The sequence below is a fragment of the Mercenaria mercenaria genome, chromosome 17 (genome assembly GCF_021730395.1).
Source record: "Mercenaria mercenaria strain notata chromosome 17, MADL_Memer_1, whole genome shotgun sequence".
Taxonomy (NCBI): domain Eukaryota; kingdom Metazoa; phylum Mollusca; class Bivalvia; order Venerida; family Veneridae; genus Mercenaria; species Mercenaria mercenaria.
Window position 1 is genome coordinate 38,882,598 of NC_069377.1, and position 19,962 is coordinate 38,902,559.

Consider the following 19,962-nt stretch of genomic DNA (forward strand, 5'->3'; position numbering starts at 1 on the left):
CAGAGCAAAAGACTCATAAAAAATGTTTCAGCAAATAATAGCTGTTTGAAAATAGTTCAAATAAAGAAAATGCACAGAATTACGTACTTTCAAAATAAAAGCTATTAATTTTGCGCGGTAACTGACACGTAACGTCATGACGTCAATGACGTCATTTTAAGGCAACATTGTTTTGAAGCGTTTCTGCGGCAATTTATCCATTATTTCTGCATTATTAAACCATAAAGCATCAGATCGGAGACAGGTTCATGATTTGTTTTCAGAAGAATGAATATACAAACACATTTAGTTTGTCGTAAACGTCGTCGTAAATCGTCACGTTAGCTTCCGGTTGGACATGCGCACATACAAATATGAAGGTAACCTACCTCCTTAAATGTTTCGGTGCGACGTAAAACTAAAAAAAAACAAATAACAATTCTACAAATGAGGCCAAAAGTAAAACACATTCCATTAAATCACACAAGGATTCAAACTGTGCGATATTTAAGGTTGATTTTGATTTTCCCTTTTCCAAATTATCTAGTTTTTTCTTGCTTTTTCTTGATAATAATAGAATGATTATTGCCTAAGTAAAAACAAACCTGTTTTGATAATGGACACCAATTTGCAATTTCAAAATCATAATCTCTTAAACAGAATAAAAAGTCTTTAGTTGAAAGCAACTGTGCCTGTGCCGTGGCTTAACTTGGCTTTACTTTAAAGTTGTTCTAAAGTATTTACTGATGGTATTCCGTCCATAAAAAGTAACCATATTGCACACACTGCCAGCCTGTATCGAACTAGCGTTCTCACAACAAGCCGCCATCTTGTAATCTAGCAGTAATTCACCAAACATGGCACCGAAACCCTGTTTCTCTGCATGTGTTAGATAATGGCTTTATCGATCTTTTGAATATTCAAATTCATTTTATATGACATAGTGTTGTTACAGGGATCTGTGAGTGAAGTAGCAACACTGAATGTAGTCTGAAAAGGCATTATGTTTCTTCTGGGCCTACCTCCTCGTTAACCTCTATTTTCGAATGATTTTCCACAGAAACTGAATTTACAAGAATATTGGCAGTTGTTCTAAATGACCACATTTGTTCAGGTGATTTGTCCTAAAGTGCCCAAAAACCTTCAGACAATATATTTTGTTCTCGTAAATACTGTTTGTTGACATCTCTGTCTGAAACCCAGGATTTCCTGTGTGGCTATTGCACAGAAGAGGTCACCTGGAGCCAGAGTGGGATCTATTGCGAGGATTGTGACCAATGGTACCATGCGTCATGTCAGGGGATAGGTGACATCACATAGGAAAAACTCTCTGATTCTAGGCTTGTCTGGTTGTGTTTGCGCTGTAGCAATTCTGGACGTCTGATGGATTCACTGAATACATTGGCGGATACCAACAGCTTTTCTGCCACAGAACAGCATTCTTCTGATAGCACATCTTACCATCACATATTAGATCCCAAACACATCTCGGAACATACTAACGCACCAAACAGATCATACCAGCATATGAAACTTAAATTTACATCAACACCTAAAAACACTAAAACCATGCCACAACATCCTGGAAAGGTTCATAAAAATGACAACAGTATCCCATATAAAGTAAACACAGGAAAAGTTAATGATGAACGCGTAACCATTTTAAATATAAATTGTAGATCAATAAGAAATAAAATTCCAGAATTCCACCTTCTGTTAGACCAGTTAAAACCTGATATCATCGCGTTCACTGAAACATAGTTGAAACCAGATATTTGTTCTTCGGAAATATTTCTTGAAGATAACCAATTTCAAATTTTTAGACATGATAAAACCAGTGGTAAAGGAGGTGGTGTAATGTTGGCTGTATCCAATAGATTTGTTTGTGAGGAACAACCTGACTTAAAGACTGACCCAGATTGTAACATAGTATGGATAAAATTAAGCATTCAAGGGGTCAAAACTATCTATTTGTCTGCATTTTACAAACCTCATGAAAATGATCAAAATACCCTGTTGCCCTTGTGGAACTCTCTACAGAATGTACCTAGAAATAGCATTGTTTGGATACTAGGTGATTAAAACATGCCTTATATAGATTGGACGTCTGGTACAGTTAGGGATTCTTGTAAATTTAAATCATTATATGAACAATTCTTTGAAAATCTTACAAATTTCAACCTGGATCAGGTAGTAAAAGAACCGGCAAGAGAAAACAATGTTCTTGATTTATTCTTGAAAACCAACCTTCTCAAGTTCATTCCACCAAAATATTACCTAGTCTTGGATCGTCAGATCATAATACTGTCTTTCATGAAATGAACATCAAAATTGGCAAACCTCGGCAAGTAAAACGTGAAATCAAACAATTTAAAAAAGCCAACTGGGATTCATTCAAGTCTGATCTCAATGAATACTTTAATCATGTTTTGTTAAACTCTCATCTAATGACCCAAACATATTGTGGACAAAATTTAAAAATAGAATCAATGAATTATCGAGTAAATATATACCAACCAAAATGACTAAACCCAGAAGTGATCTTCCCTGGGTAACAAAAAAGATCATTAAAATGATACATACAAGAGATTAATTACATACTAAATGTAAAAACGTTAAAGGAAAAGAACGTTACAGCAAAATGAGACAGCGACTTACTATTCTTAAAGCCACCATCCAAAGAGAAATACGCAAATCTTATTGGGAATATTTAGAATCGGTAATCTTTTCTAATGACTCAGAATCTGGTAAAAACAAAACATTCTATTCTTTTGTAAAACATAAAAAAACAGACAATCATGGTGAAGCACCTTAATCTGAAGGTAAAACTCATGCAAAACCATATGATAAAGCAACAATTCTAAACAAACAATTTGAATCTGTTTTCTCAAAACCTAAACCAGTCAGTCTTAAACAACTTTGTGAATTCAACCTCTTTGAAAGTGACAAATTTCAACAAGTTAATAAAATGTCTGACATTGATATAACTGTAGAAGGTGTTTTGAAAATGCTCAAGGATCTAAATCCAAACAAGGCGTCTGGTCCGGATCAGCTGTCGCCAAGATTATTTAAAGAACTCTCTCTCGAAACAGCTCCTTTTCTCACTAAAGTCTTCCAGAACTCACCGAGAACTGGTATAGTTCCAGAGGACTGGAAAACTGCTATTGTTGCACCTGTATACAAAAAGGGTCCTAAATATAAAGCCAGCAACTATCGACCAATTTCTTTGACTTGCATAGCTTCCAAACTAATGGAACATATCATGGTCTCAAACATCGTGCGCCATCTCGACAACAACAACAATCTTCTCACACCTTTCCAACTTGGCTTCCGTTCTAAACATAGCTGTGAGACTCAACTTTTATCCTTCACACAGGAAATTTTTGACAATCTCCAATCTGAAAAACAAACAGATCTCATTGTAATGGATTTCTCGAAAGCTTTCGACAAAGTCGATCATCTACTTCTGCTCTATAAACTTATGAAACTTGGTATCAACAAAACATCTCTATCCTGGATTCAATATTTCCTTAGTAATCGTTCTCAGTCTGTAGTAGTTGAAGGCTCACATTCTGATTCTTTGCCAGTTCTTTCAGGGGTTCCCCCAGGTTCAGTGCTGGGTCCTTGTCTCTTCCTTCGTTTCATTAATGACCTTCCCGACTCTACTCATTAGTAGACTCCTACAAACTTCAAGATGATTTGACAAAAATTAGAAGAATGGGAACGTAAATGGTCTATGGAATTTAATCCTGATAAATGCGAAATCATAAGAATCTCTAAAAAAAAAGAAAACAAATATCATCTTTCCATATAAATTACATAATCTGGAACTGAAAACCACAGAAAATGCTAAATATCTTGGGATTACTATCAGTGATGACTTTAGTTGGAAAAAACATATTGAATTTACATCTTCAAAAGCTAGTAACACCCTCAGATTTATAAAAAGAAATGTACAATGTGATAACCGTAATATCAAAGAAACTGCCAACAAAACATACGTTCGCCCACAATTAGAATATTGTAATACCATATGGCATCCATGGCAGAAAAACTTAACATATGAGATAGAAAAGGTACAAAGAGCTGCAGCCAGATATGTAATGAATGACTACTCAGCAGCGTAACATCAATGCTTGAAACTCTTAAATGGCAGACATTAGAACAAAGAAGAATACATGCATCTTTAATCATGTTGTATAAAATATCACACAACCTCGTCTCTGTAGATCATAACCACCTGACAACTTCTAGAAATTTAAACTTTATCATTCCATCTTCAAGAACACAATATCATATGAACTCTTCTTTCCCCGCACAATCAGATACTGGAACGCCTTACCTTGTAACATCAAGGACAGTGTGAACCTTAGTGCTTCACATCTGACCTAGATTCGTATATGTACTAATGTCATCATCCCGTTTTTATTTTTAACAAGCTGTATATATTACTGCTCTTACTCTCTTAACAACATGAATATCATGTATCATGTAACGTAGCAACATGCTTTTAACAACTGCCCCGACCTCCCAGTTATGATCAGAAATTGATTGTTGGGAGTATCTCCGTAGATGTAGATGTAGATGAATGACAGCAAAATTATTTTTTGCTTTTGTTCGTAGACATTAATGAGAGCTTAGTTCTTGTAGTGCCCTTAAAAATGTAATTCATAAATTTCAAAAAGAAAAAGATAAACATTTCAAAACAGTACTGAGTATTTAATACAGAGACTGAACACTGACACTAAACACAATATCTCATGTTGTTTCAGTCAATTAAAACAACTTCCTAGGCACTGTTGCTTTCCATGCCTCAAGGGCTTCTTCAAATGGGAAATCCTTTCGTGATTTGCCATTTATCCTGATCCTCATGAATAATCTGGTCCTGAGTGTCTAGGTTGAGCCTGTTTCTCAAGGCTGTGAGAGTTTGATTTTGTACAGAGAAAACACGTTCACAGCCTGTAGTGTTGACAGGACAGGTACTGGAGGTTGACTTGGCCGTTTCGGGTTGTTCGAATCCCACAATAAACAACGAACGTTGTTTGTTGTCGTGCGTACGTATCTTGGACGCCATTTTTATATACGCACAGCGATAAGATACGAGGTGTTCTGCACCCCAAAGATTTATAAGCGTCTAGCGATTCTGAGTTATAAGTCGTATAAAGAGCGCCAATGTATGATTTGTACCCTAATCTTTTTGTCTCCATTGACAGTCCAAACGCTACAGAAAATTATCGGCCATAATATCTGACGAACGATATCAGTCTGTTTCAGCCCGATGGACTGACTGAGGCCTTTTGTAGGTCATCGTGGGTTTTTATCAGCTCAGGGCTGAAGGGCTGATCCAATCTTAATCACTGCGTATACTTTCTAGACGAGTATTTCTGTTAATCAATTTAGCCAATGTCAGTATGTAGCGTTAATATAGTGTCATAAATTGACATACGGGCCTTATTATATCTGTAGTGTAATTGCATCATCTATTTGTAAATTTTTGAGTTATTGAGGTAAATATCAGATTTCACGCATGAAATACCTCTCATGTTTTTCTGTATTTCATAACTTCTATTTCCATGTAAATTTTATTTAATTCGGTTCAGTAATAAGGAAGTTGATATTTTATATTTTGATCCCCAAAACCACTATAACGGGCCTCAAATTGTCAATTTCAATCCGCGCCAAAGTAGTTAGATTTCCCGGCTATATCGTGAATCCCGTGGAAATACAAATAGTCATAGCACACGAATAGGCCGTGAATCCCATGAAATTTAGTATTTGGCGGGACATTACCCTTTAAATAGACTGGACTAGATATGCCTTGCGCACACCACCTTCCGACATTATAGACGAATCTATGTCTGATTAATTTTTCTTGCTAGAAATTTATGCTCGATCGAGATAAGAAATTTATTTGTTAGATTTTTGTATGATTTTTGCATTACGATTTTTATTTGGTAAGTTTTTGTGCATTCTACAGAATTCTGTAACATTTACTTTTCGGCATATGATTTTAGCTAGTTTCGGTATGTCAGGATAATTTATCAAATTTTTCAGACTTTTGTAAATTATTTCGAAAGAGGAATCTAAAATGTTTCGTTTATATAAGATGTAAAATTTGTACTGAAATTTGTAACATGATATTTATAAAGTACTCTGTTTCAAAAACATATGTCAAACATTTCGTTGTTATGGAACGCTATTACTGCATTGTATTTTTATGTATAAATCTATGTGGCAAGTCTAGTACCATGTATGAAATATATTATTGTAATATGAAATTGTTTGCCAGTCTATTGCATATACCTACAATGTCCGTTTTAGTGTATTGCATTAGATATTATATGGATGCTAACTATGATATAACGTTTGATTAACATTGAATTTTGTTAATGTGTAGTTGTAAATAACAGCTGCAGTTTATCATTTCCATTACTATATTTTTTCATCATAAACTTTTCATATCTTTTTCATACTTTAACTTTAGTCTTTTAAGTAAGTATTTTTTGTAATAATGGAAGTAATTAGTGACGTATTTTAATCACGTGACGTCTGAACTTTGTAGCACATATATTTTGTATAAGTAGCACGTATTATTTATGGGAGCCTACGGAGGTATGGTGTACCTAAAGGAGCAGTTTTATGCCCTGACTTATTTGTTTAGCTATGGTGCTTACCATATGTTATATATTTTAGCTTCTTCCGCCAGACGATTTTACCTGGTGATGTCATAACCCGGAAGTACAATGCCTGAGGTTCACTTGTCTTCACTCGCCTGGATGTGATATTCCCAGCGCAGAGCTTTCGTCCCATGGTTGTGCCGTAAACGGCAAAGACACTGATTTTTGTTATCCTCTGAAGTCAGCTCAGGGATGCAATCACCTACCACCATAGGGAGCCAAAACGGAATCAACGTATTCACGGTTTAAAGGGACTTGATTTGAAGATAGTTATTTATTTATTGTGCTACTTCAAGTTCGCAATTACATGAAAGAACTGTGCCACGTCACATTAAAATGGAACTTTGTATCTGGTGATACTGAACTTTGATTTTTTTTCTTTCTTTCTTATAATCAGTTTTTTTATATCATCTATTCATTGTTAATAATCATCTTATGTAAATAAATTTGCAAATATTGTAAAGGGTGTTGATTTGTTCTGATGGTTACTGTCGCCGTTACGGCCTTTCCTGTCACATATAGTTAGTATGGACATAGGATGTAAATAGAAACCAATGTAATTCAAAAGAAATAACAGATACTATTAAAATCAAGCATGCCTATATTTACAGGTAGCTGTTCGTTTCTCCGTCTAGATTTGTAGAAGAAATACTTGTGTTAAGACAAATTAAATTTTCTATGAAGAAATGAAGAAAACTTTCGTGTGAATAGTTACAATCTGCGAATGAAGAAGATCATGTTTTTCTCAACAGTAAAGTAATTCTTTTATTTTAGGTTGTTAGGTGGCACCGAAAACAAAATAACATTTGAATTCTCCAACAAGGGAATATGAGTTGTAAGCAACTTAGTTATGTACATACACCCGCTGGTTACTGTTACAGTCACCAAACAGTCCCGGAACGTTTGCAAAAAATGGTCGAAAAATGTCCTGATCAAGACGTTTACGTATTTCTGTATCCAGATGGCAGAAGAGATTCCATATCTGCTGGTACGCTATTTGAAATGTCGAAAACTTTTGCAAAATCTTTGATTCAGCTTGGACTCAAGAAAGGTGATCTAGTTGCTACATGTCAAGCAAATGACAAGGATGCTCTTATTTCTTCATTTGGCGTCATTTTTGCAGGAGGTATCATCACACACTTGCTAATGCGAAACGAAGATGGTACTGATTTTCAAAACAAGCTGACTAAACTAGGTGTAAAATATCTAATTCTTTATCCTGGTGTTAATGAAGAACAATTTAGGGCGTGCATGAATTTTATCGATAAAATTGACCCTGACGGAAGCGCTCGGAGCAATAAAGTACCATCGCTACAGGTGGTTATTACTACTTCGCCAGTTAAGAGACAGCAATTATTGCAGTTGGGAGATCTTTTAAAAGAGACATCCAATGCTGATGTTACACTACCTAAACTGGATCCGGAGGAAACAGTCGTTCTGTTTACAACGTCAGGATCAACTGGTGAGCCCAAGTTTGTTCCACATACACATCATGACGTAGATATCATTGGACACCAGTTTAAAGAATCAATTGGTTATAATATTGATGATGTGATATATAGTGAAAGGCGTATAGCTTGGTTAGCGGGCTTTCCTTTCATGTTACTGCATGATTGTCCCAAGTTGGTGACAATAACACATCCTATTGAAAACTTCACTGAACATACTAAATTTACATATGATGCTTTGCGGAATGAAAACTGTACCGTTGCTTGTGTTTTCCCTGCAACAGTGGTAGGTCTCCTCGATATGATTTCAAGCAAGCCCGATCGTATGCTGTTGAAAAGCATCCATCTTGGTGGCCTAACAATTGCATCTAGTATTATGAATGCCATAGGTGTCATTACAGAAGAAGTAACAAATATTTACGGTACGACTGAAGGTGGCGTATTTACGTCGAATCATGTGAAAGAGAAAAAGATGTACATTGAGTTCAATACAGGTAAACCTATAGCTGGTGTTGAAATTAAAGTCGTTGATAAAGAGGGTTTTGTGATTGAAAGGGGACAAACAGGAACAGTATGTGCACGGTCGCCTTCAATGGCCAAGTGTTACTGCGTCGATGAAAATACAACATTGCCAGTTGCAAAGTCAAGCGGATGGCTTGACACTGAAGACATAGGTTATGTTTCAGAAGATGGTGAGCTTGTTGTAATCGGAAGACAGTCCAGTACAGTGGGTATTTTATATACAGGTAATTTTGTGTCTTATACTACAAAAATTTCAGACGTTTGCACCTGCACACAAATCTACACAATCATTATGATAATGTTAAAAACACTTAACAAACAACATCCATATATTGAGAGGCGCCTCCGTGGCCGAGTGGTTAAGGTCACTGACTTCATATCACTTGCCCCTCATCGATGTGGGTTCGAGCCTCACTCGAGGCGTTGAATTCTTTATGTGAGGAAGCCATCCAGCTGGCTTACGGAAGGTCGGTGGTTCTACCCAGGTGCCCGCTCGTGATGAAATAATGCACGGAGGGGCACCTGGGGTCTTCCTCCACCATTAAAGCTGGAAAGTCGCCATATGACCTATCATGTGTCGGTGCGACGTTAAATCCAACCAAAAAAAATATATATATATTGAGAGGCTGCGTTGTGCCTTCTAGCCTTGATGGCACACCTAGCACAATAATTACCCAAGGGCCATTGTGAAACTTGGTATATCGTTGCCATTAAGCGCACTCTTGACAGTCGTTTACTGGCCGTTTTAGCATACACCTAGTATATTACGTCAAAGTCGGAACGCGTGGGAGTTCCGCCAGGGAAGTCTGTCAACGCATGTTTATTTGAAAAGGTGTGCCAATATTTATTGAGCATGTCAACTATTATGATGTTTGTTACTGTTTATATTATATTAATCCATATATATTCACCCTTTTTGTGTATTAACGTCCACAGAAGCCCGCGAAACTTTAGGTGGTGACCAAAACCAAAGGGCGTGGTCACCATCATATCTCATGGGCTTCTTGAAACTTTATTGCACAAAACAAACTTGTATTGTTTTCTTTTCTTGCATAAAACAACTGGACACGGAGAATAAATATATCGTTTTCACTGATTTCCGGTACATTTTTAAATAATATCGTTCTGTTGTTCTTGGAAACGATTCAAATGATTAACATGTTCTAAATATCCATAACCGGGGCGCACAATCAACAATACTGTCAAAAGCATGTATTCAAAATTAGCCATATGTTTGCATATCAAATTTGGTAAATAGAAACACAATTTCAAGAATAGTAGTTTTACATTCGAGTTATTTTGAGTACGAACCGTTTTTTAACGTTTTGGGTTGCTTTCAAGATTTATATATGAATTCTGTGAGATATTAATTAAAGTATACCGACTGACTTCGTAAGAACGGTGATATAAGTAATAGAAAGAGCATTGATACTCGAGGGTAAACGATTTGTACGAGGGGGCGTAGCCCCGAGTATAAATCGTTTACCCGAGAGTTTTATATAAATGTTCTTTCTGTTTTGTATCATAGCCATCCATATATGGTAGTTGTTGGCGTTCCACATTGCCATATACAGCAGTTCAGTGAGTACTTAAAATCCTTGCTTTACAAATGTGTACTAACACGGATACTAAACAGTGCCTGCGGTACCGCCTGTGCCGATGAGGAATGAAGGCACTTCGCCAATGTTGACAATTCTAGCGAGATCGGTGAGTGATTTTTTTTCGTTTTTGTCATTTTGTTACAGCATATAGCATTTTTTTCAAAAATCGGGGAATGTAGCGGGGTGTAGAAGTACCTCATGAACATATCCATGCTAAAGTTTGTGGGAAATAATCAATTTTCTAGAAATGTAAGGACAAATAAGTTGGGAATGAAACGTGATTTTTTCACATCAGTGACAGTTTAGACTGATTTCTTTCCGCTGACCCAAACCATATAGTCTCTGCCTTCGTAAAACATATTTATAAATGATATGTGATCTGCAAAAACATAAAATGTGTCCAGAAAATCCCGAATTTGAACGTTATGCCAATTTTGAAAATGTGCCGCAGGCATTTCGACGGTGCCGCAGCCCCATAGAGGTGCCTCAGGCACTTCTTAAAGTATCGGGGCATAGATTTGGCCCAAAACTAACCAAATATCGAATAACTTGCATTCGTGCGATTATATATCATATTCACAAACATTTTCAATACATGCGACGAGTTATCAATCAAAAAGTTTAACAATTTATACCTGATAATGTAGTGTCAGCACCCTCAGTAAATGCATTTAAATCGCGTTTAAATAAACATTGGATGGGACTTTCTATAAAATGTAAGGCTAGTTGCTATCAATGATGTTGTGACATTGTGTGATGACTATAAGTTTATAAGAATATAACGTGTGTGTCATGTATACGGAAGTTGCTACTGACGAAGAAGTTGGGAGAACACAAAGAAAAAGACCGTCAGAAACGATATGTTTAAATGGACTTATTCTCATTCGGCCTCTACAACAGTATGAACAGCAATCGGTTTATATTCGCTGGTAATCTTAAACTCTACACCATTGCTTTAGTCAGTTGAAGCAAACTGTATTTCCAAAACATTATGATTCTTATGATTGTCATAAAAAAAAGATAATGAAAACATGAATTTCAGAAATGTAGACATCTTTTCTCAAAATAAATTATGATAATAAGTTGACAGGTATAACCCATGTTGTCTTGGCGTGCTGTCTTATTGTCAAAACTTTTATAACAAGAGCCACAAGACAGCAAAACCTCGACTATTCGAATTCGGGAATATAACATTTAATATTAAAATATCTATCTAAATTTCAGTCGGTATCTGTGGAATTTTATGCTATAACATAGGTTTATAAACCTTGAGAAATGTGATAGGTTTCAATTCAATATTTCCATTAGTTTGTAATAGTTACTTGTTTGCAAAACACAAACAACAAAGAAATGTGCCCTATGTGTCGTACAGAGGACAGGTATAATACAAAGCCAGGCTACCCGGATCACGTGACTGGTACACTGAGTTGCGCCTTGGTGTTCCGATCTGGCTAGAAAATGTACCGAATTCATGCGCGTGCAACTAGCCCGACTGAAACGAATGAAAATTGATATTGGGGTACAGGATAAAAAAGGAGCACATAATCGAGCTAATCTATAAATATACTTACGTTTCAATTGGCATGACTACATCTATCTTTTCAACAAAACTGCTTTTCAGTTGAACAACCTAGAAAAACACAAGGAAAATAGATTAGTGACTTATACTAATGATCGATTGTGCTCCTCTAAAAAAGGAAAAAAGAATACACACGCACACACAGATAGAAACCCATTTTGCTATATCAATATATTGATCTATAACAAACCAATTTCAGCGTGACAAGGTTATAAAAAGTTGCAAAATGGATCTTAAAAAAAAAGTGTGGAGATAAACCGATTGCTAAAATATTTGATCTGATAACTCATCACATGTATTGAAAATGTTTGTGAATATGTTATATATAATCGCACGAATGCAAGTTATTCGATATTTGGTTAGTTTTGGGCCAAATCTATGCCCCGATACTTTAAGAAGTGCCTGCGGCACCTCTATGGGGCTGCGGCACCGTCGAAATGCCTGCGGCACATTTTCAAAATTGGCATAACGTTCAAATTCGGAATTTTCTGGACACATTTTATGTTTTTGCAGATCACATATCATTTATAAATGTTTTACAAAGGCAGAGACGATATGGTTTGGGTCAGCGGAAAGAAATGAATCTAAACAGTCACTGATGTGAAAAAATCACGTTTCATTCCCAACTTATTTGTCCTTACATTTCTAGAAAATTGATTATTTCCCACAAACTTTAGCATGGATATGTTCATGAGGTACTTCTACACCCCGCTACATTCCCCGATTTTTGAAAAAATGCTATATGCTGTAACAAAATGACAAAAACGAAAAAAATCGCTCACCGATCTCGCTTGATTTGTCAGCATTGGCGAAATGCCTGCGGTACAGGAAGCGAAGTGCCTTCATTCCTCATCGGCACAGGCGGTACCGCAGGCACTGTTTAGTACCCGTGACTAAAGCCCAGGTAAAATAAACCAATGCTAGAGCAGAAAACCAATACAATACACTTCGCTGTCTACTGTTCCAGACACGCTGGCATACTTTCCTATCCAACAGTGCGGTAACTAGCGTGCGGGATTAAAGACCTGCACACTTTTAGTTACCGCACCCTCTACTCTATACGAATTTGTTAAGAAAAAACACAAGCTATGATACAATTCCTATAAATAAACAATCACAAAAGTTACATGCGCGGTTACGGACGACCAAATTCGAAGATGCAAGAACAAATATTCGGCCATGACACAGCAAAATTAAAATTCGTGTATTAACAGCACATTTATTGCATTGCTAATACACGAATTTTCTCCCGTTAATACAGGTTCGGATCCAGTGAAAAGTAGTTTTTATGCAAGAATAAGGTATAAAGTAAAATTAAAGCTACTTTTGATATAACTATGCAAATAAAATTGTCCTTTTGTTCACATATGCAAGTACGGTTTACCTTAGCTGGCAACAAGACTGATGCAAGCTAAACATAGAACAGCCATCTATGAAATTTGAAGTGCACAGCTGAGAGAGAGAGAGAGAGAGAGAGAGAGAGAGAGAGAGAGAGAGAGAGAGAGAGAGAGTGTGTGTGTGTGTCTGTGTGTGTGCGCGCGTGTGTGAAAGTTAAACCGTCCATTTCTTCATTTGTTTCTCTCATGAATCATTTAGTTTAGATGTTATAAAGTATGAGTAAATGTAATGTTTGTACATAATGTATTTTTAATATTTCATAGGAGGAAGGTACATGCCTGGTTTGATGTCGTATCTCGAGGCATTATTCAAACAACACCCAAGTGTCCTTGATGTTGTTGCTTTAACGATACCAGACGATGTCTTTGTCGAAATAGTTTATTCTTGTGTAATCCCATTGCCTGGCAAGAAGTTAACAGCGGACGATTTGGAGCATTTTCGTAAGTCTAAAACGGTGCCTCTTGCAGAGGAATGGGAAGGTTTTGAGAAGGTTATGCTTTTTCAGTCATTCCCAAAACTGTATACAGGAAAAACAGATAAACGGGCGTTGAGGAAAGTGGTCATGCGCAGAAGAAAAGAAGAGATTAATATGTAAATTACATTTAAGGGTTGCTTTTTAGGAAGCTTGTATTTTAGATTGCTTTAAAAACTAGTACTATGTTTCATTATACTTAATATAAGGCTTTGATCTACAAACGCCTATTCTATTTCTTATTAACAATCTTCTTCTATGTAATGATATGCTCATTTGAGCCGTGCCATGAGAAAACCAACATAGTGGGTGTGCGACCAGCATGGAACCAGACCAGCCTGCGCATCCGCGCAGTCTGGTCAGGATCCATGCTGTTCGCTAACAGTTTCTCGAATTCCAATAGGCTTTAAAAGCGAACAGCATGGAGCCTGACCAGACTGCGCGGATGCGCAGGCTGGTCTGGATCCATGCTGGTCGCACACCCACTATGTTGGTTTTCCCATGGCACGGCTCATTTAATAATTTCCCACATTTACAAAATCAATGGATGTTATCCGAGTTTAAATAGTTCCTAATCTGCCAATCCTACTTTCATGAAAAATGGATTCAAATGAAACCAACTTGACCTACCTAAGCAGATTACCGAACCCACTATCCTGGCACGGACACACAATTGCTACAGAATATCACAGAACAACAAAATTTATAAGGAAAACAAATCTTACACAAATTGTCACGGTACAAGCCATATAAAACTGGGTATACCGCTAGCAAAATCATACGTGGGTTTAAACAGATTTAATAGGTACCCAACCTTACTTTTGCTCTCTAAAATTTTAAGAACACTAACTACAAACATAAACAAATTGTTTACTGAAGTTATGTTTCAACTACATAGATATGTAGGCAGGCATGGCCGTACTTGGATGATTTTGAATTGTACGCCAGATATGAGCAGCACAGCTATGAACCAAGCAGCGATGCTGCAAGTATAGGGTAGGTTAGAGAAGGGGTTTCCATCTCCCGGTGGATTGGGATTGTGGGGGTTGAAAATGTTGAACATTAGTCGGCAAGAGATGTATTCACTTGATATATTCCAGAGGTTATATATTTTGTTTGTTACGTTTATTGTACATATTACAAATATAATCATTTAAAAATCAGTTTATAACACCAATCATGCTTACCGGCAGTAATAGTGACATTATTTAAACGTTAAAGCTACAACTCGAGGAGCCTCGGATATTTTGAGGCATACAATCATTTTTCGTATAGAGTCCTATGTAACTTAGCGGTTGAAACTGTGTGCTTCAGTAGCTTTCAAGATCCCTGAAGCACGATCGATAATTGGTCCGTATTCATTAATGAAGGGCTTGGTACGGTTTACATTGAAAAATGGCCTTTCGTGCAAATTGCTAAAAGAATAATGATTAGTAGTATCACCCTTACTAAAAAATATGTTAAGAAATCATGAAAATTGTCCCTTCTACACGTCGATTTTCAGCCTGTGCTAAAAAGATCCACTTACGTGCTTATTTGACGTTACGTCAAACGTTACTGAAAAGTATATACTAGTATATACGTAATTACCGTAGTTTCATTCCAAATGTACTTAAATTATGCGGGCAAGCATAATATTCCCTTGATGAATGAGTTCCATATATTCAGCACTGAAACTGCACGAAATGGATATTTTATTACATAAAATCAGAAATAACATCACACCATAAAGTTAACGAGGAAACAGTAAAGTAATTTTGCTGATTAAAAATAGTTCCATTATCAACGTATTGAATAATAAATATATGAAAGAAATATATAAAAAATGTCCTATATATTTAAGTTGTTTGATTCATTGACATATTATTCGATCACGTCCATGCAAATATAGCCGTGCAATATCGATTCCATGGAGTCCACAAGATGCACGTGTATGTGATAATAGTACTCCTTGTGTATGTATTCTTAGATTAGAGATGTGGTACTTGTACGAGTACACGTTCGTGTAGGATTTCATTCATTATTTCAATAAGCGTTTATGTGCTAAAGTTTAGAACATTCCACTTTACACACACTTTAGCCATACACGTTCATTTAATCTTGGTTTGATAGAGCCGTTGCTAGGGGGCGTGCAGGTTGTTGTACATTGAACCATTAGAGAAACCATTAGCGAACAGCATGGATCCTGACCAGACTGCGCGGATGCGCAGGCTAATCTGGATCCATGCTGGTCGCAAACCCACTATGTTGATCTTCTCATTGCGCGGCTCAATTATGTTTTTGGATTTGATCTATTTCTCCAAATAGTCGTTTTGTAAATTTTATTCAATACACAGATGACATGCTGGAAATTCTATAGCAAATTATTAAAAATTAATGATAAAATGCTAGTCACGAGCCTCGCGTTTTATTATGTTAATTAACTATGAATAAATTCAATAAGAAAACTGAGACTTATGTAAGTTCCTCTATGTATTTCACCAACATCCGTAAAATTCAAGTATATACACTGTCGACATTTTCCTTTCAGATGATTTACTCAAATGAATATTTATCAAAATTATGTAATTCTGTATTATGTTGAACGAATATACAGAATTTGAAATTTCAGCTGTTTCATTGAAATCAATGATAAATAGAATGAAAAGTTGATTGCTTCGATGAATTCTTTAAAGTTTGTGATTTCAAGCAGTGTGGTTTATAAAACTTCTAGAGTACATGTTTTATTAAATTTATGAAACCATGTGCAGAGGCCTAAACATGTTTTGTGAGCATCGCTGTAGCTAGCAAACTTCTGGGACCCACGCATATATTTTCTAATTAATGTTGATCTGAGACGACACATGATAAATACAGTACATAATAACTTAAAGCATATTTCAATTTTGACTAAGTTACGTTCAAAATACTGTAAAATCATTTAATTTCGTTGGCATGAAATTTCGTGGTTTTGATCAAAACGGCGATTTCGCGGGGATATGAATTCGTGGATTTCAACTTTTGGTCATCAAATGGGAATTTTACTTGTTCGGTGGGATTAAATATCGTGGATTGACTGAACCACGAAATCCACGAAAATTTGTCCCCCACGAATATTTATGATTTCATAGTACTTCTTACCGCCGAACCGTATAGATCTAATCATTTATCTCGACCTATCGGATAAAACACAGGTCTCTTATAAATATTCAATATAGTTTTGATATCTCCATACTTCAAAGAGGTGTTGTTAAAAGAACACAAAATTGTTTCTTTAACATGCATAGTAACTATATTTTAGCAAGATATTTAGCTTCTAACGCTGACAAGATGTCAGATCTTCGAAAAATACCCAGCATTTAAAAATTAAGCGGTAAACTTTACAAATTTTGTTATGTGATAGAGGTGACTCTTCCCTCGTGTATACTGTGTTTAGATTTTCAAGCATTGCGTCTTATTTTAAACCTAGTGCATAGTACTATTCTTTTTCATTAAATTACATCATTGTAAACTGTATGTAATACTCCCGCACGATAATTCAAACGACAGCATATTTGTATTATCGTTTGATTGTTATGGTTCTCATGCAACGTTGAACTCAAAAAGGTTGTCAATGATAGAAGTTAAGTGCATACTGTAATGTTATACAAAAATATTTTCTGTATTGAAACGTTTTAATGAAGAAAAATTATAATTATCAAGCATGTTATCGTTTGAGTTATCGTGCGGGATTTATAGTAATTGTTTATATTTTCGTATGTAAAATTTGGATCTAGTATACCTTTGTGACATGGTCTGTAGCTTGTATCCGCTCGCGTCTTTGAATGTTTGAAACCCCGGATGAGATGTCTATCTTTAAATGCGAGCTTATTGGTGCTTGTGTCATATGGTGTGGCTGATGGTAGGGAACAACTACTTTAAGTTTGAATCAAATCTATTAGTAAAAACAGAGATATGGTGAAAAATCATCAAAATTAAACTGAAATTCTACATAAAAAGGGGACATAATTCATGAAATATTGGTGGAAAAGTTATAGCCCTTGTGTCATATGATGTTCGTGGTGATTTGGAACAACTACTTGAAGTTTGTATCAAATCCATTTGGTAATAACATAGATAGAGTAAAAGCGCATCAAAACTTTACCTGAAAATTTAAGTAAAAATGAAGATAATTAATAAAATATTAGTGTCAGAGTTATGGCCCTTCAGTCAAATGCTGTGGGTGATGATATGGAACAACTTTTTTTAAGTTTGAATCAAATTTGTTTAGTAATAACTTAAAAGTGAATGTGCACCAAAACTTTAACCAGAAAATTCCAAGTTAAAAGGGGGGACAATTCATGAAATATTGATTTGAGAGTTATGACCCTGTTGTGTCATATGATGTGCGTGATGATGTGGAACAACTGCTTCAAGTCTAAATAGAATCTTTTCTGTAATTATAACAGATATATAGTGAAAATGCGTCAAAATTAACCTTCAATTCTAAGTAAAAAGGGGGCATAATTCATAAAAAGTTGGTGCCAGAGTTATAGACCTTGTGTCAAATAATATGGGTGCTGATGTGAAACAACTACTTTAAGTTTAAATAAAATACATTCAGTAATAACTGAGATTGAGTGGAAAGCATCAAAACTTTAACCAAGGTGAGGATGCGGTAGGACGCCAATGCCGTATTGAATAGGACAGCTCAGTCGAGCTAAAAAGCGACCAACTGGAACAGAGGCTATACAATGATTGTACTTAATTTTTCATGTTGTAATCAAATGTTAACTTACTAGTTATATCATCAGTGTTTAATCTATGAATAAATTCCATGCTTTCTTTTCACTCTTGTTATGAATTCAGCAAATATTAAATATTTCAGATTATTTTCCTGTAGTAATTTAACAATTTTATTGTAAGCAGCTTTAATTGTTTTACATGTTCATGTCTAGCAAATAAAGCCAATGTTTATAACAGCTCTAACAAGCAAATTTCTCCCTAGAATGGCAGATGTGGAGGATATTTGTTTATTTCAGTGCAATAATGAAATGTATTTCACATTGTGAACACCATTATGTAATACTTTTATGAGTGGCATCGCCACAAGTAAAAATATAAACTAGAACTGTCACAGGAGTGACTTATACCCCCACCATACAGTCTTGTCACAGCAGAATGGCAACAATAAGAAATTTTAAAAATACTAAGAATATAAAGAATATAAACGTAAAAAAAACCTTAATACTTAAAAAATTTACTGGTCTTGGAGTACTTCATCCTTGGCTTCCGTGGCACATGCGAGTAATACTAGTTTATGTGCCAAGATGAGGGATGAGGTAAATATAAAAACCTCAAATATTAGAGATACACTAAAATTTAATACAAAAAATAGAGAAAAAATATCTTACCGACACATGTTACCACAGAAAAATGGCTCTACTTTTTACATAGGACTAATAATAAAAAAGTTAGAATTGAAAATCTAAAAAGGAATTTCTAAAAATAGACTTATTCTTGGAATTTAAGGGAAAGTAACTCAGTACAAAAGTTTAAAAAAAGGTTACTTCCCTTTGGCTCTAAGCCACCAATCAGAATGATATATAGTGATAATGCATCAAAGTTAACCTTAATTTCCATGTAAAAGAGGGGGCATAATTCATGAAAAATTGATGTCAGAGTTATGCACCTTGTGTCACATGATTTGGGTGATGAGGTGGAACATCTACTTTAAGTTTGAATCAATTCCATTTAGTAATTACTGAGATATAGTGAAAATGCTTCAAAATTAACCTTAAATTCTAAGTAAAAGGAGGCATAACTCATGAAAAGTTGGTGTCAGAGTTGTGCACCTTGTGTCACATGGTATGGTTGATAAGGTGGAACATCTTTTATAAGTTTGAATCAAATCCATTTAGTAATAACTGAGATATAGTGAAAATGCACAAAAATTAACCTTAAATTCTAAGTAAAAGGGGGCATAACTCATGAAAACTTGGTGTAAGAGTTATGCACCTTGTGTCACATGATGTGGTTGATAAGGTGGAACATCTATTTTAAGTTTGAATCAAATCCATTTAGTAATAACTGAGATATAGTGAACATGCTTCAAAATTAATCTTAAATTCTAAGTAAAAGGGGGCATAACTAATGAAAAGTTGGTGTCAGAGTTATGCACCTTGTGTCACATGATGTGGTTGATAAGGTGGAACATCTTTTTTAAGTTTGAATCAAATCCATTTAGTAATAACTGAGATATAGTGAAAATGCATCAAAATTAACCTTAAATTCTAAGTAAAAGGGGGCATAACTCATGAAAAATTGG

The 19,962-nt window shown here is 35.5% G+C and overlaps 1 protein-coding gene across 3 annotated transcripts in view; it reads left to right on the top strand.

The window, feature by feature from the left end:
- Positions 1-18,485, top strand: part of LOC123536434 (uncharacterized) — a 33,845-nt gene extending 15,360 nt beyond the window's left edge. For all 3 annotated transcript variants that reach the window (XM_045319627.2, XM_045319626.2, XM_045319628.2), the window contains exons 2-3: positions 7,431-8,850; positions 13,468-18,485. In XM_045319627.2, coding sequence (XP_045175562.1) covers positions 7,485-8,850; positions 13,468-13,799 — 1,698 coding nt within the window. In that variant the 5' untranslated portion in view covers positions 7,431-7,484 and the 3' untranslated portion in view covers positions 13,800-18,485. The remainder of the gene's footprint in view (positions 1-7,430; positions 8,851-13,467) is intronic.
- Positions 18,486-19,962: the final 1,477 nt, after the last annotated feature.